The 25,858-nt window shown below is 45.9% G+C and overlaps 3 protein-coding genes across 4 annotated transcripts in view; 2 read left to right on the top strand and 1 right to left on the bottom strand.

The window, feature by feature from the left end:
* LOC126531009 (nonsense-mediated mRNA decay factor SMG9) overlaps positions 1-6,869 on the top strand; it is a 50,544-nt gene extending 43,675 nt beyond the window's left edge. The window contains exons 12-13 of one of the 2 annotated variants that reach the window (XM_050178368.3): positions 1,694-1,838; positions 6,700-6,869. In XM_050178368.3, the coding sequence (XP_050034325.1) occupies positions 1,694-1,838; positions 6,700-6,778 (224 nt within the window). In that variant the 3' untranslated portion in view covers positions 6,779-6,869. Of the gene's footprint in view, positions 1-1,679; positions 1,839-6,699 lie in introns of those variants that run through there. The other variant, XM_055070906.1, reaches the window with a different exon arrangement.
* A 7,951-nt stretch (positions 6,870-14,820) lies between these two features.
* Positions 14,821-19,446, top strand: LOC126531013 (uncharacterized). Its single transcript, XM_050178373.3, has 4 exons — positions 14,821-15,942; positions 17,328-17,428; positions 17,507-17,660; positions 19,088-19,446. Exons 1-4 carry the CDS (start codon positions 15,699-15,701, stop codon positions 19,114-19,116), a joined length of 528 nt encoding a protein of 175 aa, XP_050034330.1. The 5' UTR covers positions 14,821-15,698; the 3' UTR covers positions 19,117-19,446.
* LOC126531010 (facilitated trehalose transporter Tret1-like) lies at positions 19,088-22,050 on the bottom strand. The gene has a single exon (XM_055070496.2). It carries the CDS (start codon positions 21,952-21,954, stop codon positions 20,773-20,775), a length of 1,182 nt encoding a protein of 393 aa, XP_054926471.2. The 5' UTR covers positions 21,955-22,050; the 3' UTR covers positions 19,088-20,772.
* Between the last annotated feature and the right edge of the window lie 3,808 nt (positions 22,051-25,858).

Below are 25,858 nucleotides of genomic sequence, written 5' to 3'. Positions count from 1 at the left end.
TAGTGAAATTGTACTCCAAAAGCCATGCAGTGGTTATTTTGAACAAAATTTCTCAACTCCACTGGACCATTTTTTGGACACACCCGAGCCAAAGCAGAACATTCAATGCGTCACTAGCTGCTGTAAGTGCCATAAATGCAGATGTAAATTAAAGTGCGGAGGAAAGACGCGTGGGAAGCCGAGACCCTTCTTTCCCATCCGACTTAAAAGGAGCATGAAGGAGACCTTAGCACACACATTTGATCACATTACCACGCATGTTGCCCTGCCCCTTTGCCTCCTCCCACCTTCACTCTCTTCTAGTGCTCGCTTGATCACATAATCATGCGCTCTTGAGCACGTCTACTCCAACATAAGCCATCATCCTTCTCGGCGCACCCACGCACTTTTTCCTTTGCACCTACAGCAAATGGTAAGCGAGGTGCGATCCTATCACACTTCGACATTATAGAGAACCTAGGCGTCTTCTGGCACATGTCGTCATGCATGCTGATGGTGGAAAGATAAGACTTTCAATGCGAGCCCAGTGACGGTGTTAGTTTTGTGGGCTGTACCTCACTATTGATCGGGCGCCATATTTAAAAGGGCTCTCCTTAGTTCAAACTCTGTCTGTTTTCATTTAATTTCTGGTCCCCTTGGAGTTCGAATTAACGAGATTCTACTGCACCTTGCATTACTCAATAAACTACTACCGTTTTCATCAGTTCACTTTTTAATTGAAAGGGAGTGGACTATGCCACTGCTTTTGTTAAAAGAACTACCAGATATACCCATATGAAAGGCACGTGTGGCTTTTCACTTGAAATGGGCTCCCGATAGCTTGGCCTCACTGCTCATCAGTCCAAAAAATTACGCAAGTGCTTCTACAGTACTACTTGTAGGCAATGGGCCTGACTACTTGATCGTAGATATTCCAAGTTTTGTCTAGTGTGCTTGATTAACGTGAACTTGTCTTCTCTATCCCTCTTTCACTCCCGCATCATCTCTCCACATGTGGAATAGCAAACTGGACAACGTCCAATTCACCTCCCTGCCTTTCCTCGCCCCTCAATCTCTCTCCCAAATGGATACTTGAAGCAGAAGCACATAGTTTAAGACACTTGAACGTGTGAGAAAGCAGAATAAAACAAAATAAAGAAGACTTCAGCACTTTCTTGCCCACTATGGGATCTTTATCTCTTGGAACGTGCAGCACAGCTGTCCATTCACTTTGACTTTTCGTCCCTATAAAGTTATCTTTCGCTACACCATGATCGGTTGTCTTATGTTATTCGCTTATGTTCACTTGTATAGAAATGTTTTTTGTTGTAATTTTCACTGGTAATATATAATTATATTGTCCTAGTGTTCAGTGCAGCATGTACAGTTAATATGGTTGAGCTGCTTGTGTAAGCCAGTACGTATTAACAAGTATTTTGTTACGTTCTGGCTTAGTTACCTTTGGATTTTTATGTAATTTTCTTATAGACCCATTGTTTAATGTGTCGCAGGCTGTTTTTTCTGATTATACTGAAATGAATTCCTGCTAGCCACAGGCTAGGTTTTTAACTGTGTCAGTACAATAAGATTTTCCAATATGTTTGTTTATTTCAAATAAAATCAATCAGTCAATCAATCAATCCTGTGAGGTAACAGCAGCTTGAGAATAAGCATGCTGGAGCAATCCTGACAGTATGCAGCTGACTTTGTGCAGAAGAGAAACAGAGAAGTGAAGGCGACGCCGTGCCTGGATACCAGGAGGGCGGCCGGCTAGAGCAACTGGCTTCATTGCTGACCCTTCAAGTTGGCAGCATGCCAAAGCAGCACATCACGCACACACCCCTCACTGAGAAAAACTGGTGAGGCGTTTTTCCTTTACTTTGCAGACTAAGTTCAATTGAGCTCATGTTTCTACATGCGTGATAACTGGTTAAATAAGGGTTGGAAATGCTCATGTATATAAATTTACGTGCATTTTAAAGAAATCGAGGCACTCAAAATGATATTAGTGTATGATGTCCCTCGTAGCACAGTGTGCATTAACTGCCCACCTATTAATCGTCCTACCCATTAGTTGTGCGTGCTATTCAGCTTCTGTTGTATGTTTTGTACCTTCTTCTTTTTGTATGTTCTAATCTTGTCAATTAAGAGTGCAGGAGCTTGTGCCTTTTCGGTAGGCACAGGGTTGGCATTAATGCCAATGGTACTGGCATCCTTTGGTGTGAGAGTGTATGGAGAATTCCTTACGAGAAAGGTAGAAGGAAATCTGGTACTAGTGTCTGTGATAACCATTTCAATGGAAGCCCATTCAGCATGACAGTAATGTAATCTCACGAATTAAATGGGAGTTTAAGAATCTTGCATCTGATTAGTTTTCTGAATCTTGATTCAGAAAACTAATCATAGGTGCATGCTGTCAAAACACCTTGTTTCATTTAAATTATAGGTGCATGTGACCATTAGAGTTTCCAGTGAAATGAAATGCCAATCACTTGAGTGATTCAACTCATCATCAAATGCAACTAATAGAGGTCTATGTACTTTCTATAAATACCACGATGATTGAATGGTCGCACATTTAGGTAGGCTACCCTGTGATAAAGTGGGTGCAAGGCATCGTGGCAGTGAAAATATGGGCTGACAAACCAGATATATTTTTTATTTGGTTTATATGTAGCTTTGTAAGGACGCCGCAGCAGTGGTTCTGGCAAAAGGCATAAGCTTTAGCATGGAATTATCACCACATTTATTAGATTGAAACTGCGTGTCAGTCAGCCACTGTTGCTTTGCGTGCACCTTGTGATAAATAATAAATCTGGCCCCTGTCATATCGCTCCTAACCTGCACAATTTCTTTAATCAAATAAAAACAGTTGAGACTTGTTATAACGAGCCCCTTGTAATTGAAGAAGAGATGTGTTGTATCCAAAATATATACAGTCTGAAATAAAGAAAGGATAAGAGGTTAGAGAACTAGGAAAGCTTGGGCATAGGGGGCACCGGGTTTTCCGGTATCTTTTACACCGACTATTTCGACTCTGAAAAGCTTACCTTAATGTCAGAGAAATTTGAGATAATAAATGAACTTATCACAAAGAAAGCACAGTGAAATCCTTCTTGCGAAATCTAATTCTAATTGACATATAATTCAAACTGCTCTCCTGGTCCAGGCAAAGTCCTGTATATTTGAATAGATAAGACCTAACTAAATTCTAACTGCAAAAACTGCACAACAGTTATTTCGAACAAAATTTGTCACTCCCACGGACCACTTTTCAGACAGACCTAAGCCAAACGCAAAGCTTTGTTTGCATCTCTGGCTGCCGTAATGTCGCATGCCATAAAAATTACGAAGAAAGAGGTGCGGAGCAAGCAGAGTGGTGCACAATCTCCTTTCCCATCCAGCTGAAAAGGAGCAGGAAGGAACCCCCACCCAGTGCGCACTTCATTACGTTACAGTGCGCTCACCTACACCCACCCCTCCCTTTTTTTAGCGCATGCTTGATCACATTACTGCACGCTCACCTACGTCACCCCTAGCACGTGCTCCATCATGTCATCTCCAACATTGGGTATGGAGGAGGATGGCACACATCAAGCCACCATCTTTTTTTGGCTCACCTTCACATGTTTTCCCTCACACCCACGGCAAATGGTGCGCGAGGCATGACCATATTGCCCTTGGACTTTATATAGAACGTAGGCTTTTTCCGGAACATGTTGTCGTACACTGACTGAAGAGTGATTAGATTTGGAATGCGAGCCTAGTGATTGTCTTGGTTTTGCACGCTGTACCGCACAACTAATCAGACACTATATATAAAGCGGCTCTCCTTAGTTCAAGCTCCCTTTTATCCTAATAAATTTCTGGAACCCTTGGAATTCGGATTAACACGATTCTACTGTATATGTGTACTATGTAGATATACTTTTTCTCAATACCGAATGGAAAAAACCTATTGGTGTGTTTCTGCACTCGTTCTTGTGCATGATGGTATAAGCCTGTATTTTAGCCAATGTCAAACTGTCACTATAGACAAACGAAAGAACAGCAGTGGTGTGGGCAGCACACCATCATCATCGAAGTCATCGTCATTATGATCACTTGATGGTGACAGAACCATAAACAATCTCCCAGTAAATTTACCTTGTGCAAGACAAGGCAAGAAATGTCTGCTGACAGTTCACAATGTCTTGTGCTCTAGTGGAAAGGTGTGCACAGATTAATATTATACCACAAAGGAAGATGCCAAGTCAGGGCAAAAACGTACTCCAGAATTTAAGCAGGCAACCCAGCGGTCCGATATACAAATGGTGCAGGATATGCTCACAAACAGGCAACGAGTATCAGTGAATCAATCAAGACTTCGAAACCGTTGTCACTGCGACACTCAAAACAAACTGACCAGCAGAAGCTGAAGAGGCAGCCATCACACTAGCCACCATCAACAGCAACCCACACACACATGACCATAACAGACTCCCAAACAGTGTGCCAAGCTTATCAGATGAGCTGTGTATGCAAAGAGGCGCACAATGTCCTAACGAAGCACCAAGCTAAGCTCCATCTGGTCAAATTAGTCTGTACCCCTGGACATGTGCACCTGGCAACCAGCTCGCACATGCTGTTGCTTGAGCAAGCACGTTCTGAGCAACAGACTGCAGACAAACAGAACAAACCAAGAGTGATGGACACCCACTGACCCCACAAGAAGCTCACCAGAAAGGAGGCTGTTGTCTGGTGCCTACTACAGACGAACATTTATCTACACTTGACCCTACTACGCTACTATTACCCTGACCAATACAACAAAGAATGTTCATTCTGTGCCACTTATGCTAACTTATACCATACAGCATGGGAATGCCAATGGAACCCCGCAATAGCACCTATCTCAAACCCTACCCCATCCCAATCTGGGGCCGTGCTGCTTAGCTTCCGCCTGGACGACCAAACCAGTATCGTGCCTGTTCGGCGGCCAAGGCCACAGGAACCCTGGAATAAGGGTCATTCTTCATTAACCCTTCATTGAAAACTGTTTAAAATGAAGTTTAATCTCTCTGTCTCTCTTGCAAGGTCTTTGATCCCATTAGTATGTGAAAGAAGAGTACAGGCCCTTAGATTTTCTTATTTAAATGTGTGCAGCTTGACATATGAGTTTGTAGGGAAAGTGAGCATGAATAAACTGAAGCCCTTCAAACAGTCCATTTGAAAAAACTGGTTACTTTAGCAGAAGTATGTAGGTGCCCATCTTGGTTTCACTATATACAGTTCAACCTCGATATTACGAAGTTGGTAAAATCAGCAATTTACTTTGGCATGTCGAAATTTTGTTGCATTGAAATTCGACCTTTTATGCAAATAAGTGCAGTCGCCGATCGAATTTTCTTGCAAGGAAAGAGGCCACAGAATATTCCGAATTATTGGACAATCGGAAAAGCAAACTTGAATGAGAAAACAGTTAATTTTGATGAATTTGGGAGTCGGCGACGAATGATACGGTTTTATGCCACGTCGACGATATCTTCATGTCGACGGTACGAATTAAGCGAAGCCAGCCACGCTTTCCCGCGCAATCCGCCCCCGCGGCTGGTAGCGTCACCTGCACTGGGATGACGCTATCGTAAAAGAAAAAGAATTATGGGGTTTTACACGCCAAAACCACGATATGATTATGAGGCACATCTTAGTGGGGGACTCTGGAAAATTGGACTACCTGGGGTTCCTTAAGGTGCACCTAAATCTAAGCACACGGTTGCTTTCGCATTTCGCCACTGTTGCCGGGATTCGATCCCGCGACCTCGTGTTTAGCAGCCCAACACCAGAGCCACTAAGCAACCACGGCGGGTGTCCTCAAGAGCCGGTAGCGGGGAGCGAATGCCTCGTCTGCCTCTTGCTCCAATGGGTCACCGAAACTCGAGATTACGTAATCTCCCAAACTAAACTCGCTGGAAGATGGCTTACATGATGCCACGCCGTCTTGGCAAGAGCACTCTTTGCACACGCGGCAGATTACCTCTAAAGCTAGATGCGCGGCTGCGTATGCGCTTAGTTGCACTTACAGCCATGCGCAGCTGAGGCCGAAACGTGCGCCAGAAATTGAGACGCGCGCAAACTTAGCTCCCCTCCCCCCTTTTTATCAATCAAGTGCAATCAAGCACGCGCGCTTGATTGCGTTACCACGAGCTCGCTCCCCTCCATTTCTTTCCCTTTGCTCATGCGGGAAGGCTGTGCTTTCTTGTCTCACCCTCGCACACTTTCACTCGCACCTAAAGCACACAGTGCACGGGGCACGATAAGATCTTATTGTACTTGGGCTTTATACGTAACATGATGCGGCTCCACTTTGGCACCCGCTCTTGTCGCCCGGCGAGTGATTTGAGGCACGTTTGCAAGGAGCCATTTGTAATTCAATCATTTGACCATCTCCATCTGCGGAAGTTTCAATTTATTGTCTAGCCATTCCTTTGCAGCAGCAGTAAAATTTCGTTATATTGAAATTGCATACAAACACTAGGTTATGTTGAGGTTCTAGATACATGATGTTCTATGGACAAGAGGTTATGTAAAGTAAAATACTTCATTATTTCAAGAATTTCATAACAATGAAGGTCATTAAGTCGAGATTTAACTGTAAATATAGCTGCATCCTAGAGGCAAACTTTGTTAAGAGCAATGCTTCTTTGTTGGTCTCATGGCTTATACTGATTTCTTCTGCAGGTTCCATTACTCAGCACGGCTGTGGGATGCTATGCAAAAGTCCATGGTGTTCATGGAGTACAGTCGTCTGCTTCCATAAGGCATTGCGATGTTTATTTGGCATATATGGGAAGGCAGACTTGAACGTCTGAATTTGTACAGATATGTAAATAAAGTTTGTGCCAGAAGCATTCAAAGCAGCTGTTGCAACTGTTTGTTGACGTAGACATCTGGGTCCTCACTGTGCACATCTGCCCAAATTATGTTGTGTCTAATTATTTAATTTGACCTTTTGTGTAAATGAGTAGGCATGCCTCCCACGAGATTTTGTTGAAGATGCTCTGCGCGATCTGAGTTTCCATGGATAAGACATTAGCCTTCACTACCCTTCAGGCATTCCTTCAAGAGTGTGTTCTCATTTCCGTCAGCTTGACCACGTGAACCGCGCCTTTTGTTGCATTCTTCCTTCATGTGAGGGCAGCACGTGTCTTGCGAAGGATTGATACAAGCGCATTTTTGTGTCCGCGAGAGAGCGAGAGATCAACTTAATTAAACATGCCATCATGCAGCGTCGGCACTCAATGTTCAACACTGCTCTGGACCTGCTGTGAGCTGGAAGACGAGCGCGGGTGTCATGCCGATATGGTGCATCAACTTCATCAAACATGCCATCACTGCAACACGGGCACCCAACGTTCAGCACTGCTCTGTACCTGGTGCGAGCTGGAAGACTAGTGCGGGTGTCACGCCGATACAGTGCAACTTAAGCATGTCATCACTGCAACACGGGCACCCAAAGTTCAACACAGCTCAGGACCTGCCGCGAGCCGCAAGATGAGCGCGGGTGTCGCGCCGTACGGTGTATCAGCTCAATCAAACGTCTCATCAATCACTGCAACACGGGCGCCCAACATTCAACACTGCCCTGGACCTGGCGTGAGCTGGAAGACTAGTGCGGGTGTCACGCCGATACAGTGCAACTTAAGCATGTCATCACTGCAACACGGGCACCCAAAGTTCAACACAGCTCAGGACCTGTCGTGAGCCGGAAGATGAGCGCGGGTGTCGTGCCGTACGGTGCATCAGCTCAATCAAACATCTCATCAATCACTGCAACACGGGTGCCCAACGTTCAACACTGCTCTGTACCTGGTGCAAGCTGGAAGACTAGTGCGGGTGTCACGCCAATATGGTGCATCAGCTTAAACATGGCATCACTGCAACGTTGGTACAGAAAGCTCAACACAGTTCAGGACCTACCGCGAGCCGGAAGACGAGCGCAGGTGTCACGCCGATATGGTGCATCAGCTTAAACATGTAATCACTACACTGGCACCCAACTTTCAACACTTCTCTGTACCTGCCGGGAGCTGGAAGATGAGAGCGGGTGTCACGCCGGCACGGTGCGTCAACTTAAACATGCCATCACTACAACACTGGCGCCCAACGTTCAACACTGGTCTGTACCAGACGCGAGCTGGAAGACTAGTGCGATTGTCACGCCGATACAATGCGTCAACTTAAGCATGTCATCACATCACTGCAACACAGGCACCCAAAGTTCAACACAGCTCAGGACCTGTCGCAAGCTGGAAGATGAGCGCGGGTGTCACGCTGATACGGTGCATAACTTAACCAAACATGCCATCATTGCAACACGGACACGCAACGTTGAACACTGCTTTAGACCTGCCCGCGAGCTGGAAGATGAGCACGGGTGTCACGCCAATGCGGTGCGTGAACTTAATCAAACATGCCGTCATTGCAACACGGGCACCCAAAGTTCAACACAGCTCAGGACCTGCCGCGAGCTGGAACATGAACGCAGGTGTCACGCCGGGTGCATCAACTTAATCAAACATGCCATCTTGTAACGAGGGCACCCACGTTCAACACTGGTGTGGACCTGGCGCGAGCTGGAAGATGAGTGCGGGTGTCACGCCGATACGGTGCATCATCTTAAACATGTCATCACTGCAACAGGGGCACCCAACGTTCAACACTGCTCTTAACCTGCCGCGAGTTGGAACACGAGCGCGAGTGTCACGCCGATACGGTGCACTCCAGGAAGTAGGGAGCCGTCATCTAAGGTGGGCAAATTCTCTCATTTTTTTTTGTTTTCCTTCCGCATCCTCACAATGCAAGTACCCCCACCTTCACGTTGAAAATTTTGACCGCGCTCCCTCACCCTAGTCCTCGCCTATAAAAAATTTATCCGCTCTTCCTCACCCTAAGCACAAACAGCTTTACCCACTGAACCTCAAGCTGAAAAGGCTACCATCCTTAGCTTCCGTTTTCTACAATTTCAAATAAACCATTTGCTCTACCCGTGAGCTTAGTTTTCAACAGTGATTGTCTGTAGTGCCAGTCCTATTGTTAAAGCATGCCACGCTGCCTTTCTTTTAGGTGCTTGACCATAGGGCGGCAAAAGAAACGGAGCTCACTCAGACTCGTTCAATAATTGTATTTTTCGCTTAGAGCTCACTTGGGCCCACTCAATCAGACCAAAGGTTTTCTCAACCCACAGATCTCACGAACTAAGACATTTTCTTAAATTGAACATATCAATGACGAAACTGCCTTCATTCCAGGCTAATACATTTGGAATGCAGAGGGATTACAAACGCTAATAATTTAGAAAAGAGTATACACGAAATTTCCTTATTCTTTGTTCATCACGATGTCTTGTAAGAACCAATTAAGTATGACGGTCGACCTTGGCAGTGGTGGATTTAGTTCGCCTAAAGATGAAATGTGCAAAAGCAATCTTTATAAAGTATATTCAAATTCTTATTTGTGCATGTATGCGTGCGTGCGGTGCGCACACGCTTTTGTTTTTGGGGCGCATGCGCATTTTTGATACTTCGGGATAGATCGCAGTCCTTTCTTTCTAGCACTCTACTAATTGAACGCTTGCCTCTTAAACAAAAGTGTTCCATGCTGGAATTGTGCGCAAATTGAAGCTTGACTGTGCGTAATTCCACTCATCGACGACTTGCTACAGGACCGCAGGAGGTCCAGCTCGCAGTAATGCTTTTTGAGGTGTCTAACCATCGAGGAGACCATGGTCGGACAAAACGCTATGTGCTGCGATTTTCTTATGTGCTGTTCGGTCCACGAAATCAACTGTACTTGGGTCTATGACCCTATGTGTGTACTATAAGTGCGCATGCGCAGCTCCAGCAGTGACACTGCTGAGCTGACAACCATATTTGCTGTCAATTGCGCTAAACGCGAGCATCAAACACAAAAGAGGGAAAAGATCACGTGATCATCTCAAAGCATAGTCATAAAAATATGTAAAAAAAAGGTTCATGGGAAATAAGCTCTCGTGACGTAATGCGACAGCAATACTTTTTACCCGCCGAGTGCGTGGAACAGAGAGCGCGCGATGAGGGCGTCACTAAAACCTACCACGTGCTGTACAGTGTTTCAAAAAGCCCACTAACCGTGCAGGGCCTACTGCTGCAGAGACTCATTGCACACATTAGCTCTAGAGGAAATGTCGTGGAGCGGCATCATAGGAGGCTGGCTTGCCGAGGCTAGCTGCTCGGCGTCATTCTCCCTTCTATCTGCATATTCCGTCCGTCAATGCACCAAGTGTGCGCGCGGAAGCTACATCGGCGACGTTCAGACGAAGTATACGATTCACGAGAACATTGCTGGAAATCCGCCTCACCTCGTTCTTTTCGAAGGTTGCGCTGGACACTGGGTATTTGGAATGACTGGTCGCGCCACAGAGGCAACACTGTAGTACCACTCATCATAGGCAATGCCACAAGCGTAGCTTAGCTAGAGTGTACTAGTACACTCTAGCTTAGCAGCACGACCCACGAATGAGCAGTGCCATGATGTCAAGTCACGCTGAACGGCAGCCACCACTGCTTCCGCACGAAGGCTTGAGCGCCCAATTTCTAAATTGCTTATGTTAGAAAAAAAAATAACTTTGTGAATCACAGTAACAAAATAAACTTCGTTTTCAAGAGATGCGGTTACTACACAATAGGGCATAAAGTTCCAAGCAGCTGCCCCTGTCCAGGGCATCTAACGATATTTGTTCTGCAAACCCTTATCCAAGTTTATAATTCTTATTGTGGTAGTTTACCAAAGGCGACATGCTCATTTGCTCAATGGGTCTTGTATAACTACTTTTTCTATTTGTGCTAGGGGAATAAAATTTACTATAGGTCTTAACGACAAACAGACAAAGCATCCTGCCTAACTTAGCTAAAATTGGCATATCAGTTCAAAGGCTGATCTTCTAGCCTCGCATTCCCCTTTAAAATATTTGAAAGCGCGTAATATCCACTACATGTCACGTCACTACATAAGAGTATGCTACAATAGCTTATACCCGTGTGTCTCAGGTAACGTTAGCCAGATAAAAAAAAAATAATAAGAAAAAAGAAACAATACAGGAATAAAATTATGTCATACGATGTTCGGTATGCTATTCCATGACTACAACAGAAGTTTAAGTTTCCTTTACAGACAACACTGCTGTATTCACTGCTCAATTTTACTGCGGAGCTGTTTATGGGGATAGAAGCATTGAAATCCGTTATGTCACTGTTCTCACGGCTTTCTAAAAAAAAAAAAAAATCTTGATCGCACATGAAATTAATATTTTGAGGAAATGTGGGAAATATTAAATGGGAAATTTGGGAGTGTGCGGGCGTAATTAAATGCTAAATAAGAGCTGTTAATCCCTCGTTTTCGGCCTAGCTGTTTAAGGTGCTATACGAAATAGTTACAAAGCTTCTTTGCTTCTGTGGGAAGACACAAAACGGCAGCAATTTTATAAGAGAAAATAGGGTCTATGTTATGGATGCCATGTACTGAAAGCTTGAAAATAAGTGTGCTTCGAAAATAATTACTGAACCCTTGTTTTCTCGCAATTTCAACGAGTTATACGTGGCACATAGTTGGTTTCCTTGGTTTCTTCAGTGCAATGTGAGCGGTACTTTGCTTATCTTTCGTTAAAATGAAAGCATCTTGTCGGTGACGTACTATAATTGTTTAATCTGTGTAGGTTAATTACTACTTTTGTTGCAGATTACCTATATATTGAAGCGTTCCAGAATATCATACTGTCATTATCCGCAGAGTCCTATTTCCCAAAGTCCTAAAAAAAAAAAAAACTTCATGACGTCGAGTTCAAGCTCGGCGGAAAGGGGGGCAACGTTAAGTCTTATGTGTGGCGAAACTAGAATGTTTCTGGCTTAATTATAAGCGTGCGTTACTGGTAAACACTGAACCAACGTGTTCTTTTCCTTGTTTTAGTGGGTTATGCTAGTTTCGTGGTCGGTTTCCTCGGTGTCCTCGGTGAACTAAACGAGTCGCCTTGTTTATAGTAGGGGACAGTAAGGAGCACGTTTTCAGCTACGTATGGGCGAAGTTCAAAGCGTGTCCATTACACGCGCAAGTCCTCCAGAGCGTTATTACGAACGGTACAGGAAGGAAAGAAAACAAGAGGTGAAAAGGGCAGAGAGGTTAAAGATTAAGATCGTGCTTCATGGGACGGGGCAGAATTCAACCCGCTGCCTTGAGGGAACTATAAGTGCCATCGAGATTAAATGTAGAGAAAATGGGGAGAACATTATGATAAATTTTATCGCAGAGTAAAATATGTGTATATGTATTATTGCTTTTGCAAAAAAAAAAATCATGAGCCATTTCACTCTGTGAAGGTGTGACGAGCGAAGCTAGCTGTGTAGCACACGACAAAAAGGTGACATGGAATTTAGAACAAATGTACGAACACATTTATTGTCTTGGTCGATAGTCACAGTGATGAAAGGTGCGCGCACACATTTATATTTATACTTCCGCGTTTGTTCGGGTTATACATTCGTCATACACATTCGTGTTCTCACTCTGCGATATACTGAGGCAAAGAATCTGAGGCCGAAATCACCGCAGCGATTGGCAGTGGGCCAGTGCTGTCAGCGCCTTCGCAGAGGGAGGAGCAGTATGGGAGCGTTGGCATGATGAGCGGCAACGGAGCCAGCTTGGGAAGACGACGACGACGACGAACGCGCGGGCAGTGGTACGAGCCATTGCTGATGATGATAGTTTTTGCTTGCATAGATTTGTTGACGGAGACGAAAAATGCACCGTATCCTAGCCATAAACAGCTTCGTTCTAAAACAAAAAATCTTGACAAGTGCTTGAAAACGTTTACGAGTATGTGGGCAAGCTTTCAAACACGGGAGGCAGTGTTTTAAAGTATGTAGTTATACAATTGCAGTATAATCTCGTTAAACAAGGGACCGGATAATTATGTTCCGATTAGCAGGGATTCCGCTTGGTCGGCGACTTGTGAATCGACCAGGCTTCCCTAGGTTTGCTTCTGAGGGGGTACCGGCGACGCATCAGGGCAATAACATCGCTCTTACTGCTCGACTCGGTGGCTGAATTAGCATGAGGTCGTGCTGATGGAGTCGAAATTAGCGAACGGCGCGCGTTAAGGCGTCCTAAATTTTGGTCGTTCTTATTTCGGCTGTCCATGGGGTAACGGCGATGGCGCGAAGCTGCCTAGACTGTGCATACTAAGTATTAAATATATTTCAAGTTTTTCCTTGCTGGAGTCATTGCCATCGCTTTTTAAGCATGGATTTCAGCATTTGTAGAAGACAGGGGTCATAAGAAAAAAAATACATTTTTTTTCTGATTGAAAAGAACTACAGAGCTTTATTGTGAAACCGCCATGGTTGCTTACTGGCCTTGATGTTGCGCTGGTAAGCACGAGATCGCCTGATCAAATCCCGACCGCGGCGGCCGCATTTCTATGGGGACGAAATGCAGAAAATCCATGCACTTAGATTTAGGTGCACGTTAAAGAAATCCAGGTGGTCAAAATTAAACCGCAGCCCCCAACTACGACGTGCCTCATAATCAGATCGTGGCTCTGGCACGTAAAACCCCATAATTTAATTAAGAAGGCTTGCTTCTGTGGTTTCTTTTACAGAGAGTTGCGATAATTTTGGTTGCAGTTAAGTAAAGCTCTTTTTTCTTTGCATTATCTAAATACATAACCTACCAGTTTAGAGGTCGTTGTATCGTGTAACCGTGTAACAGTGTAGTCGTGTTTCGTGTTGTGATCGGCCGTCTACCCGCGAAACTAGCCATTCACGGAGAACGCGACAATGATGTACGAGTCGACGACCTTGTCAGAGCCATCTCCAACTGCGATGATTAAGGAAAAACAACTGGACACCGCCAGGACTGGCTTAGGCACTTTGGAAGGTGAGATTCCTTTCATCTGACCTCAGCCCAAACTGTCACGTGCACGCCAGAGACGAGGTCATTGTGCCTCGATCCCTCTTTCCCTGTTCGTGCGCAGTGACGTGCGTTTGTTTTGGGCATGGTGTAAGAAGTAGCTTGTGGTTTTGGGCCAGGCTCTCCTCGGAGGAAAAGGGCTACGCACCGAAGTAGACAGCGGCGATTTCAGCGACAGTAGCGGTGTAGTCTATGACGTCAGAAACACAGTTTGGCCAGTAAAAAGTAATAAGTTGGGAACACGCAACCAAGCTTTAAAATTCATTTTCAGGAACGTTATGACTTGCAGCCATATTATTTGGCACAGATAATCAGAGTGCCAAATAGAACGCATACTCGAAATTTTATTAGGATTAGTGTTGATCCAAAAATCGCCAGAGTTGCCCTGGAAGCACAAGCATTATCAACCGCGTGCCATATAACGCGGCTGTGGACTGGCCGAAGATGCGCGCAAAAAAAAATCACGAAAGGCAATACCGGATGCCGAAAAGGCTGACTTCTATTGCTCTAGAATCTGATACTAAAAAGGGGCGAAAAAAGAAGAAAATTATACTAAAAGGTCATCACACATGTTGGGAGATTCAAGGTGTACGATGACATTTTGCTTTTGGTTCGGGTGATGACTCAAGGTGTGTAACGGGCTTGATCTGTCGTCTGTTAAGCTGCTACATCGCCTCGTGCAATGAGTAGCAGCATAGCAGATGACCGAGCGAGCTGGAGCAAGTGCCAAAAACGTCGCCATGTTCTGTTCTCAAGTACGTGATCACCTTCTGCATCCGTCACAGAACATGAACCTCCTGGAGAACGAAGCCGAAAATTTTATTATAGAAAAGCTCTCATTGTAAATTATTTAAGATGTTCTGAGACTTGTCAGCATTTGAATGCGATTAGCATTCCTTGGGAACTTTGAAGTATGCATGTGACCTCTTTCATCCAGTGACCCGAGTTGTCTACTAGCTTGGACCGCTGAGTATACGTGCTGGTTGTTATCCTGTTCCCTAGTGAAATGGCACAACCCACTTTGGGGGATCGGCCATGAATCGGGCGGTGAAGGAACTGTTAGCATTTTTTTCTGAATAAATGAGGGTGAAATGAAATAACTATCTTGTAATTGGGACTTAAAGTGTGTACTGTTACAGGTATGAATAATCAATTATCTAGATGTATGTGTGAATTTTGTAAACATCATAAGAATTTCGAAGAATTCTAACATGCAGTTCGTTTTGTCCCACGCAGAAAGATGCAGTGGGCTTCACAAACGTCCCTCTGGCTGTAACCCAGTACGGTAGCCCCAAAGAGTCAAATTCAAGCCAAGCTTTTGGAGGTTGCTTTCTTGCCGAGCAGACATGGGCCACTCGGTATGTGCCCGAATAGTCAAGGCAAGGCAAGACAAGAATAGACAAGAGAAGACAAGAATGGACAGGCTGTTGTCTGACCTAGTCAACAACTTGGGCCACTGGGTATCTACCCACTTTTGACCAATCCCTCAGAATGGATGTGCCAACGTAACACAGTGGGTATCTACGTAGCTTTAAATATATACTAGCGATAGCACTCCATCCACAACAGAGACAAAACACTAAAATTCAAGAATGTTGTGTCAGTAGTCTTTTACTGTTGCTACATTCACCTTCCTTTCTTTTTCGCTTGTTCTTGAATATGGCTGGTAAACATGCGTCCTCTCTTTGAGAAACACGTGACCGCCTCTTCGCGGAGTTGTGAAGACGAAGACGCCGAGAATGCGGTGTGTCGTTCTGCTGCAGCTGGCGGTAGCAGTCCTCCTGCTGCTGCTGCCTGGGCAGTCAGAGGCGGCCGCCGAGGGTCGAGGACGCCGGGTCGTCCGCTACCGGTGCCAGTACCTCCGCACCCAAAACAACACCAAGATTGTGTGCAGCCCAGTCGAGGTGCACCAGCAGCAGCAGCCTGGCGACTCCGCCTCCGCATCCATGCAGCCGGAGGCTTTCAACGGCCAGCGCGTTCACAGTATGGCAATATCTAAACCAAGATGTTGATTTTTGTAGGTTGCCAAAGAAAGCGATATGTAATTGGCGATCCCCTTTCAGGCACCGCGCCTTGTGTACAAGTGTATACGCGCCGCGCTTTCATCTATGACTCGCAAACACTAATGAACGTATTCAGGCTTAGTAACGACGTCAAGACACTTCTTGACCATGTGTGGCAACATTGGCTATCATTCGCGGGGTGTGCCGGGAGAAAGAGCAGCAAGATCATCGCTTGGTCGCTGGCACCGCCAGAATGTGGATACGTGGGGAGTCTGATGCTGTGATATTGGCGCCAGTGGTGAATAAAATTGGGGGGCTTAGCGTCCCAAAGCTGCACAGCAGGCTATAGGGACGACGTAGAGGAAGACCTCGAATTAATTTTGAGCACCCGATGCTCTAAAACATGCTGAGAAAAGTATGGTTCGCGAGCTTTTCTTGCATTCCGCCTCCATGGGAATGTGGCCTCCATCACCTGGGATCGAACCCACGACCTTGAGTTCAGAAACAAACTGTCACAGCCAACGAGGCACCGCAGCGAGCCCAGTGGAGATTCAAATCATAAAGGTTTTTGAAGTGCCTACTGGTGTGTTCTGCCAGCGGCAACACACTCGAAACGGTTAATTTTGTTCCTATTCATTAAAACATATCTGAGGGTTGGGGCATGAGGTCCGCAATTAGACTCGGTAATACTTAGCATAAAATAGAAACTATTTCGACGTGTGTTTTGCTGCTGTCTCTAAGTATGCGGTGGATGTACTAGTAGCGTGAAATAACAAAAGGAGATGGTTGAGGTACGCGTAGACGGCTTTGTGTTCGTGTGTTTCCACTATTGTCGACCTTTTTATTGCGCTGTTAGCATATACATGATGTATCAACAACGAACCCAAAGAAGTTATAATGATGTCGACGTAGGAAATGTAACAAATGTTTAGCAGGTGATCGTAAGGAGTAACCTCTATACCGGGCATCTGTGTCTGCTTCCTTTTTGGTGTTTTGTCTTGTCTAGCTGGGCGCTCTGTGACTATGTATAGATTGGGCACACAGCGCCTCAAAGCGCTACCACGAGGGAAGTGTGGGAGAAATTGCCACGTTCTCGCTTTCATAAGCAAATTGTTGCTCTGTGACAAAGCACTAGCTGTCACAAGGGAAATAAAGTGGTAAGGTTTTTATTCGTTTGTTCCATGCATGTTTTTGGCTATTGCGCTGGTGGACGTCGGTTTCGACCCGACCACCATACATATTTCTTTGTTGGAGAGGTCCAGATGATGCCAGACAGACAACAGGCGCAAATTGGCTGATGGAGGCAATGAATGCTTCGCATTAAAAAGATTTCACGAACGTCACCGCGAGGCCGTTCTCACACAGGGGGCCCCGCGTGCAGCAAGCTGCATCAGCTCGCGGAGCGGCTGGCGGCGTTCGAAGAAGGCGCCTGGAAGTACTGCGACCCCACCAGCTGCATGCGAGAGGTGAGCCTGTATTATTGCGTCCTGCAATGGCATTCTCGCTGCGGCCATGCACTGACGAGCTTTTCGTCGCTGACGCAGAGCCCTCACTGCACGAACAGCGTGCTGAGCACCGAGTGCAGCCAGTGCCTGGGCCGCTGCTGGATCATGTACGCCTTTCCGGGCGCCCGCGTGGGTCAGCACGCCAAAGACTTCCCTTGCGATCCACTGGCATGCGGTGGAGCGCAGGTTTTCTGTACGTAGGCGCCATCGCTGCGCGCACTTACACACGTTTTCGGAATCAAATCCTGGGAGATCTCCGCAAGTTTCAGCGCGTCTAAACGTTTTACTTACAAAGCGCTAAGCCTACTAAGTGACACCTGCTAAGGTGTACGCCGCTCTCTGCGCCGCACCACAGAGCGCCGCGGTGAGTGGATGGCTGTTTGTCGAGGGTTGAGGTTGGGGGGAGGGGTAAAGCGCCTTTGATGTCAATGAGCGGACAGTATACCGGCGCCGAATGCGACAAAGACAGTTCTTCGGGGAACGAAGTATGGTTAGCAGTACATTAAAAAGAGCTAGTTGGTCATACAGAGCGAAAGCACTCGGTGGCGTTAGAGATGGGGACGAAGAATGTACAACATGAGCAAATATGATTAGGATGGCTGATGAAATGGCACGAGTCAAGCGGCTTCAAGATTGCTTCATTCCACGATTTCGAGTGATCTACTAAAAAAAAAAAATGACTCGCCATCCCGGCCCTGCGAAATGGGATGTCCAGCGAAGCTGTCGAAAAGCACCACTACAACTGATGAGAGGGGCTGCAATGCTTTATTGCTTTAGAGTAATGGTAGCTATGAGAGTAAGTATAATTTTGGCAGCACGCCGCGGCTGGTGGTATTGCCGCTTCTTTCCCCTTTGTCGCTCCTCGTAGTCACGCTGCATCTCGGAAGTCCTATGTGTTGCCTACCCATATTGGTGCTACAACAACGAAATCAGTTGCTAGCCTTGTTCATTTATATATGAAAGGCTCCGCATTGTTATCAGGAACGCCTTATCATCAATAATGTGGTTTGGATGCTTGGTTTGTGCTTGCTCTTTATTGAAACGAATGCTGTCCTGTATGTTGTGTGCGTGATACCAAAGAATGTATGCACTTTGACTTCAATCGCTGAAAGTATTTTTTTACTCGCTGAAGATATTTTTTTTTTCCGTGAGGACGCGCCGCGAGAAATCCCGACCAACTAGAGGCTAACAGATTCACTGTAAAATCTGGCCATATGTCTTGTGAACAATTAGGCTCGTGTTTTGTTCGTTTGGAGAAAATATTGGCGACGTTTTGTTTGAAAAGAGCAGCGTCATAGACGAAACCTTTGTGTCGGTTCTGCTGGTTAGGGCTTCGGTAAGGGCTGGGGGTAACGCTGATTTAACCGACAAAGAGCAAACATGCTCTTGTACAGATTAAACAATAACGATAAACATTCTGGGCGTTTTTGCATGATTTCGTATTTGTAAGGGTTCAAGAACATAATTGCTTTTATTGCGCTGTGAATCATGGCATTTTACCAAGAAAAAAAGTTTACCTGCACAACAAGATAATGCTCGCCTGTCGCGTAACTTCAAACTTTAAGCAAGTTATAAATGTATAGTGGCAATAGGTGAATATGAATCGATTTCACGACGCAGGTGGCGGATACAAGTTTAAAAACGACTAGCTAGCCCGATGTTATACCCCAGGATTGGCAAAGCCTGCTGCATCGATGTCTGTGAACCTCGGCAAGTTTTCTTGGTGGAGTCTCACGTGCCTGCAGTCTCTAATGGCGGATGGACCTTGAAGCATTCACGCGTCGGCTTTGACGGTGAACTGTGAGAGTCGTCACGAGGAACTTCTCTGTGCATGTTCCGACGTGCAGCCGCCTAAATTTTTTTGTGAACTCTATTTTCGTTAGAACACGCACTTACTTAGTACGACTGGGTAAAGCGACAAAAGTTTGTCATGTTGTCCCGAGGGGGAATACAGCCCGATACGCTTTTCACATAGCTGACATGAAAGGTATAGCAAACTTCATTTAAGCTTTGCAGTTGTCGTCCTTGACCATTCTTTTAAGTAGGTTGTTCGTCAGAGGCTGCCTGTCTGCGCACGCTGACGCGTCTATCTTAATTAAATTTTTAAAGAGGTTGTATGCAGCTCGTATAACACGCTCATGACGCCTGTTATACATTCATAGACAAGACTAGAACACGATCGCGCTCGCGTCTGTCATTTTATGAGCGTCGAAAAAGATGGGTATTGCAAGTATATCGACCACTGCAGGCTTGCGCAAATTGGACCGTATATGCCACACTTGCAGCGCTTGACTAACCTTGTGACCAGTGGCCAGTGAAATGGACGAGAAGACACGTCCGAATATTCTTCTAGTTTGATCTACGAATAATTACGTAGATTCAAAACAATTCGATGCTTTCCTACTTCATTGAAAAAGAAATGCATCTAGTATGATCCGTTAGACTGGCAACTGATGCAGAATGGTTGCACAGCGTGGCGTTGCGCACCAGCTCACATTGAAGCTGTGTTATGTGCTGGTAGGTGCAGAAGGCGCAACGTCCAGCCCAAGTGTCCATATACTGCCTACACAGATGAGTGCTTCCTCTTGGACGTGCCTCTTTATTGCTTGAGATGCACAGCACCTGCCAATAATACACGAAAAGTGCCGGATTACATCACTAATCAGTATTTACGGTCAACTTTAGCTTTAGTGCAGACATGCCATTCTGCAGTCTCATTTTTCTGAATAACAACGTTTTTGCAGTTGCGGTATATTCTCACTTTGTACATTCTCAGTCTGTGTCGATTTGTTCCTCACAGAGGTAAAGATGTATCTACACATTTTTATTGCCTGTCATCTAGTGTACACCATCAACGTCTATCACTATGTACGCGAATATTTGTATTTAGTTTATACGGAATCCCTCAATCGGCAGTGTTTAGCACCAGCATATGTGTAGACTCGACAAGCGGGTACTGTTGAGCAAGGAAGTATGGAAAGAGGGAGCTCTGGTCAGATCGGGCAGGATCTCGATGCTGCCCTGCTCAGTTTTTAATGAAATAGATCAAAAACCGATATTTGTAGCATGCTTGGAGCCTCAATAAAAAGCTGATGCTCGCTCATGCTTACGCCACTTTTCTTGGTAGTACCATGAGAAAGCTAGAGAATGAGAACGATTCAGTTTTATTTACAGCGGTTAGCCCTAGCCAGTGGCACTTGCACCATGATGCCGTGTGGTAGGAATGGCAGGACGAAGTTGCCTACCACACGCGATGGCCTAATATATCGTGTGATTGTCAAAAGCGAGCTATATATAGTATAATGCTAGAGTCTGCTCAGTTGCACATCATCCGCTTCTTTCAAGAAAACTGCCGGCTCCGAGCCGCTGCCACTGAAAAGCTTTTCTATCTCCTCGAGACTCTTGCCCTTTGTCTCTGGCACAAACAGGACAAAGGGCACGAACGCAACCATGACCAGTGCACCGTAGAGCCAGTACGCGCCGGCTGCTCCTAGAAGGTACTGAATGTCGAAGTGCTCCTTGACCACCAGAAATCCGGTCGCGAACAGAAATGCCGTGCATATGCTGGAAGCCACACCTTTAGCTTTGAGCGGGATCATTTCCCCAAGAAGCACGAACGGCAATGGGCCCAGCCCTAATGAATGTCCCACGGCGTACAGGCCGATGGCGAGAAGCGGAAACCAGCCGTACTGCTTGGAAAATTCTTCGCCGTTCATCTCCTTCAGGTGGAAGTACAGGCCAAGGAGTCCAAGACCGATCATGGTGATCACCGACGACGCTATCAACAGTGCCTTGCGTCCAGCTCTGTCGGCGAGGATGGTGGCCACGAAGAATGTTACCACGGTAACGCCTCCCAGGATGATGGAGCAGTTGTCGGACTCCAAGGACGCCCCGGCCTCGTCGAAGATGTCTTTGGCGTAAAAGAGCACGACGTTGATGGCGCCAGCCTGCTGCATGAACATGGGCAGGAGGGAGTACAAGAAGGGTTTGTAGATGTTCGGTTTTCGCATCTCGGCCAACGTGAGACCCGGTATGTCGACAACGCTGCGCTCCAGTGAGCTGAACTCTTCGCCGATGAGTGGGCCCCTGTAGAACTTCAGCGTTTCTAAAGCCTGGCCGCGACGACCCTTTAATACGAGCCATCGAGGAGATTCCTGAACGTAGAGGGCGAATGCCGCCCCCGATACGAAAGCTGGCACGAGGCAGGCTACGGCGAGCCACGTGTAATAGAGCCACTTGCCCATCACGTAGCCCATCAGAATTCCCACGGCCATGAGCAGGTTGCAACCCGTGTTCAGCAGGCCTCGCAGGTGTGCCGGGGACACTTCCGACAGGTACACCGAAGTAGCCGGCGCCGCCGTGCCCATGCCGCCGCCGGTGAGAAAACGGCCGACAAAGAGCCACGGCGTCGACGGTGCCAGGATGATACATATCCAGCCGGACACGAACCACACGGCGACTGTGACCATGGTCTTCCGGCGCCCCATTAAGTTTACTAGTTGACCTGAAAAGTAACGAGAGTTCTTTTTCTATGACATGAGAAAACATAGCTCTTGTGCTAAACCTAAGGCGAAACGGACGTTCCAGCAAAATAAATGTTCCTGGGATTTGTTGTATTATAAACTTATCTCTATGTTCAACTTTTTTTTATAACACAATGAAACATTAGGTTAAATTTCAGTGGGCACAGATGATCAGCATATCGGTCACTGCACGGAAATGTAAATGTTCTAAACCCCAAGAATGCAAGTATGACAAGATGGCGTGTTAAATACCAAATATAATGGGCGCAATGTTTTGTAAAACATTGGGAATAATTTGCATAACCTTAACGTTGGCGTCTGAGAAAACGCATCGCTTGGGGGCACATTATTCATTTATTGCTGCACTGCCTATAACTAATCCGTCATACTATGCGGAGTAAACTACCGGACGATTTCTTCACCTAGGGTCTTATGAAGAGATCAAACACTTGTGCAGTCACTAATAGCACGAGGCAGCTGAACACAAATAAGGAAACTAAATATTTAAGCTGTATTTTGGGTGAATTGTTTCTGTACAGGAACCGTTAAGCAAAATAAATTTAAGAATTAACATAGAGGATTTAGGCGGTTGCGTCTAACATTGAACGTTTTCGAAGATGAGTGAAACGCTACCTCGCGTTCTTTTTAATGTATCTCTCTTTCATCCATGACCGTGCTAGACAGTTAAAATTCATAGACAGACCAGACAACCTTTCATGCTCACTCGACCGAACAGTGGGGAAGCTGGCTTTGAGTCTCACTTCTAATGGTAGCGTGGCATATCACAGCACCATTTCAGTCCCTATACATTCCAGGGTGGATAGCACGAGCACTTAGAGCTCAAGAAAGACATTGGACGTAGAAAAGGAAGACACACCACACGCGCTGTGTGTTACTTTTCTACGTCCGGTGTCTTTATTGCGCTCTAAGTTTCCTAATAATGCATTACGAACTAGTCCACCTATCCATCCTATTGCAATGGATAGCACAACTTGCAATTGTTCACAGTTGAGATTTCGCTGTGAATGAGAACGCGAGGCGAGTCACAGCGGTGTTTCAGATTGCGGACTTGATTTTATTGAAAGGCGGTCACACTTTTATTGATTGTGAAAGACGCTTGTGCGTTGCGCGACGATGTCGTAATCATCCGCCCCATCTAAGTAGCGTTTAAACGGGCTACGATTATGAAGATAGGCTAAAGCCTAACTCAAGACGGGATGGGAATGAGACAGAAATCAAAATAAACAGCTTTTATTTCAGTGTGATGTTTTTTTTTCCCGCACAAGCCGTCTGCACATGCATGACATTAATTTTGATTTGGCGAAGACTATTGTGTTTAATAGCCGCTGCTTTACTTCCTTTTCCCGTTAAATTCTTGCTTTCAGCATTGTAAAACGTTACTCGTTGTTTAAACGATGCTTTTAGAAAGCCTAAATGTTTTTTAAAGTTGAGTGTAATACCGAAGAACATCTTTATCTATAGTCCGATAGTCTTAATTTGTTTTGCGTTCGTGATCTTCTATATGAAGCGCTTCTGTACCATCTCCATACCGCTGCGCAAAACGAGTAATCCAAGAGTAACATATCGACACACATTGCAAGATGGACTTATGACAGCTACTGATCAACATCTTGTAAAACTACTTAGTGAATAATGCCAGGATCCTACCCTGATTCTTACTTGCGAACTTGTGTCAAACGTCTGCTCCATAGCCATCCTCAGTAGCGGTCGAGCAAGATGTCTCTGGAGCCAATGTTTCGACAAAAGGACTTGTTTTCGTCAAGGCCTTATCAAGGCCATCAGGGACTTGTAGAAACGTTGGCTGCGCAGACATCCCTGTTCGACCACAGTTGATAATCACAAGTCGCAATCTTTCCGTGAACGTCTGTCTTGTTGCAATATGTATGCCCTAAATACGAGCACAATAAAGTTTCACCAGCTTCCAGAGAAACTGGCGTTAGTTGGCGGCGGATGTCTCGCGGTTAATTATTACGCACGGGTACCTATTGAACGAGGAATGTACTTTGAATATGCCGAGTTGTCAGGTTGGTTACCTCCGATGAGACCTCCCAGCACTGCGCCGGGCAGCACGAGGGACCCGAACCACGTAGCCTCGTCCTCAGTGAGGCCGAACCGCTGTCGGATCTCTGGCAGCGCTGGCGATGAATAGGCACACATGAGACCCACTGACATCATGGCGAGGTAGGCGGCAGCCACGCATAGGGAGAGACGGCGCCGAGCGGCGGCCGCCTTGGCCGCATCGCAGTTCGGTTGTCTGTCTGCGAAGTCGTTACGTGCACGTGTGTGCACGGCGGCAGTGAGAAAGGCGTCGAGTTTGGCACGAGCGAGGAACGAGCGCTGGACAGGATGCGCTGGAAGAGACTACGTGCTATTATCGGAAGTGGCGAGCACGAGCTGCTTCGGATCGGCTCGACATCGCACCATTAAGAACGTCGGTACATAGTAAACATTTTTGCTGCCAATAAGGGTTTCTAGTGTGTCCCTTGCTAACATTTTTTTAACCCTTGAGGCTGTAAAGAAAGTTACTGTACATGACAGCGAGCTCAAGCCACACCTGCGACAAGCGCAGTGGTTGTTGAAAACTGTGTGCGGGGACCATTTGATGTACACCGAAATATCTGACACGGGAGTTCGACAGGGATAGATGTGAAAGTTTATTTACTGTAATTTTCATGTAGTGTTTACTTGCCACAAGAAGCCGCCAAAAAGGAAGACTTAATTTACCCCAGTGAACGATTCGATGCTACACCTGTAAAGTAATAGTATTAGCAATGACACAAATGCTTAAGGACTCGAAAAGCTTTACTGTGTGGGTAACCTGCAGTGACCAGGTGACATTGCGATTCTTGCAGTGTTCGCTGTATATCTACACTGTGAGTTGCTTGCGCTTCAACTGAACCTGGATGTCATTCCAATAAACAAAAGAGGTGCACATTCGGTTTCATGACTCAGCCGAGCTTGATGCTTCCAACTTCGGTCAATCACCGCCGCTATGAAATAAGACCTAGTGAGCCCGTGCTCCCGCGTTCAAAACTGTACGTGCTTTGGACATACATCAGAAGGTGAACGCTTGTAGGGGGAATAGTTAGCTGCGGTCGTACGTGCGAGAGAGCGTCTGTCACGATGAGCCTGATCGTTGTCTTGCAGCAAAGCTCGGGCACGACGCCGATTTCACTCCCCGATTAAATGAGAAATGTCGAAATCAACCGGCCTCCAGCACTGCGTCACATTGTTGGGTTGATTCGGTCGAAATTTTCCTCTTCGAAATAAAATGAAAGTTAGTCCACATACTGGAAAAAAAAAAAAATGTTTCGTCGCTCTGATGAAAATTCCAAAACCGCGTAGGTACAATTTGTATATCCCAGCTGCTAGTTGAGTGGAACAATCTAAAACAACGCCAGCAGTTTGTGAACAAAACTCATGTCGCTTAGGTAACAATTCAAAGCAGCACGGTTTAGTGTGTTTATTTTGTTTACGAAAGCTGATAGATTTGAGATATTGACGTTTTCTGCCAGGCTGGTTATGTTATAGATATGGTTTAACGAAAGCTACATGGGGTGACACCGCAATGGAGGGTGCCTGATAAATCTGACCACGTAGGGTTACCCGACGTGTGCAAAGTGATATTTGTTGTCCTAGTTGCCTTAATGTTGTGGTAGACTGGCGTTTTTGAGCCGAAGAACGGGAGTCAGAATACCGTGGTCGCCGTGCCACTGTATCTGTTGTATATACATTTAAATTAGGTAGCATACCGACTCCAGTCCCGCTCACCTAAAGATACGTGATAGAATGTGCAAGCACGACTGGACGAGACCGTAGAAAGAAACAGACACACAAAGACAGCGCT

Source organism: Dermacentor andersoni, chromosome 5 (genome assembly GCF_023375885.2).
Source record: "Dermacentor andersoni chromosome 5, qqDerAnde1_hic_scaffold, whole genome shotgun sequence".
In the NCBI taxonomy this organism is placed as follows: Eukaryota; Metazoa; Arthropoda; class Arachnida; order Ixodida; family Ixodidae; genus Dermacentor; species Dermacentor andersoni.
Note: the sequence above shows the minus strand (reverse complement) of the source record. Positions and strands in the feature narration are given on the sequence as shown.

What these genes read in the sequence shown, in the direction of transcription:
- LOC126531013 (XM_050178373.3), top strand. Translation starts at nt 15,699, where the DNA reads ATGCGGTGTGTCGTTCTGCTGCAGCTGGCGGTAGCAGTCCTCCTGCTG. An exon ending in CAACGGCCAGCGCGTTCACA is followed by an intron (nt 15,943 to 17,327) that starts GTATGGCAATAT and finishes GTTCTCACACAG; the next exon opens with GGGGCCCCGCGTGCAGCAAG. An exon ending in CGGTGGAGCGCAGGTTTTCT is followed by an intron (nt 17,661 to 19,087) that starts GTACGTAGGCGC and finishes TTCACGACGCAG; the next exon opens with GTGGCGGATACAAGTTTAAA.
- LOC126531010 (XM_055070496.2), bottom strand. Translation starts at nt 21,954, where the DNA reads ATGGGGCGCCGGAAGACCATGGTCACAGTCGCCGTGTGGTTCGTGTCC.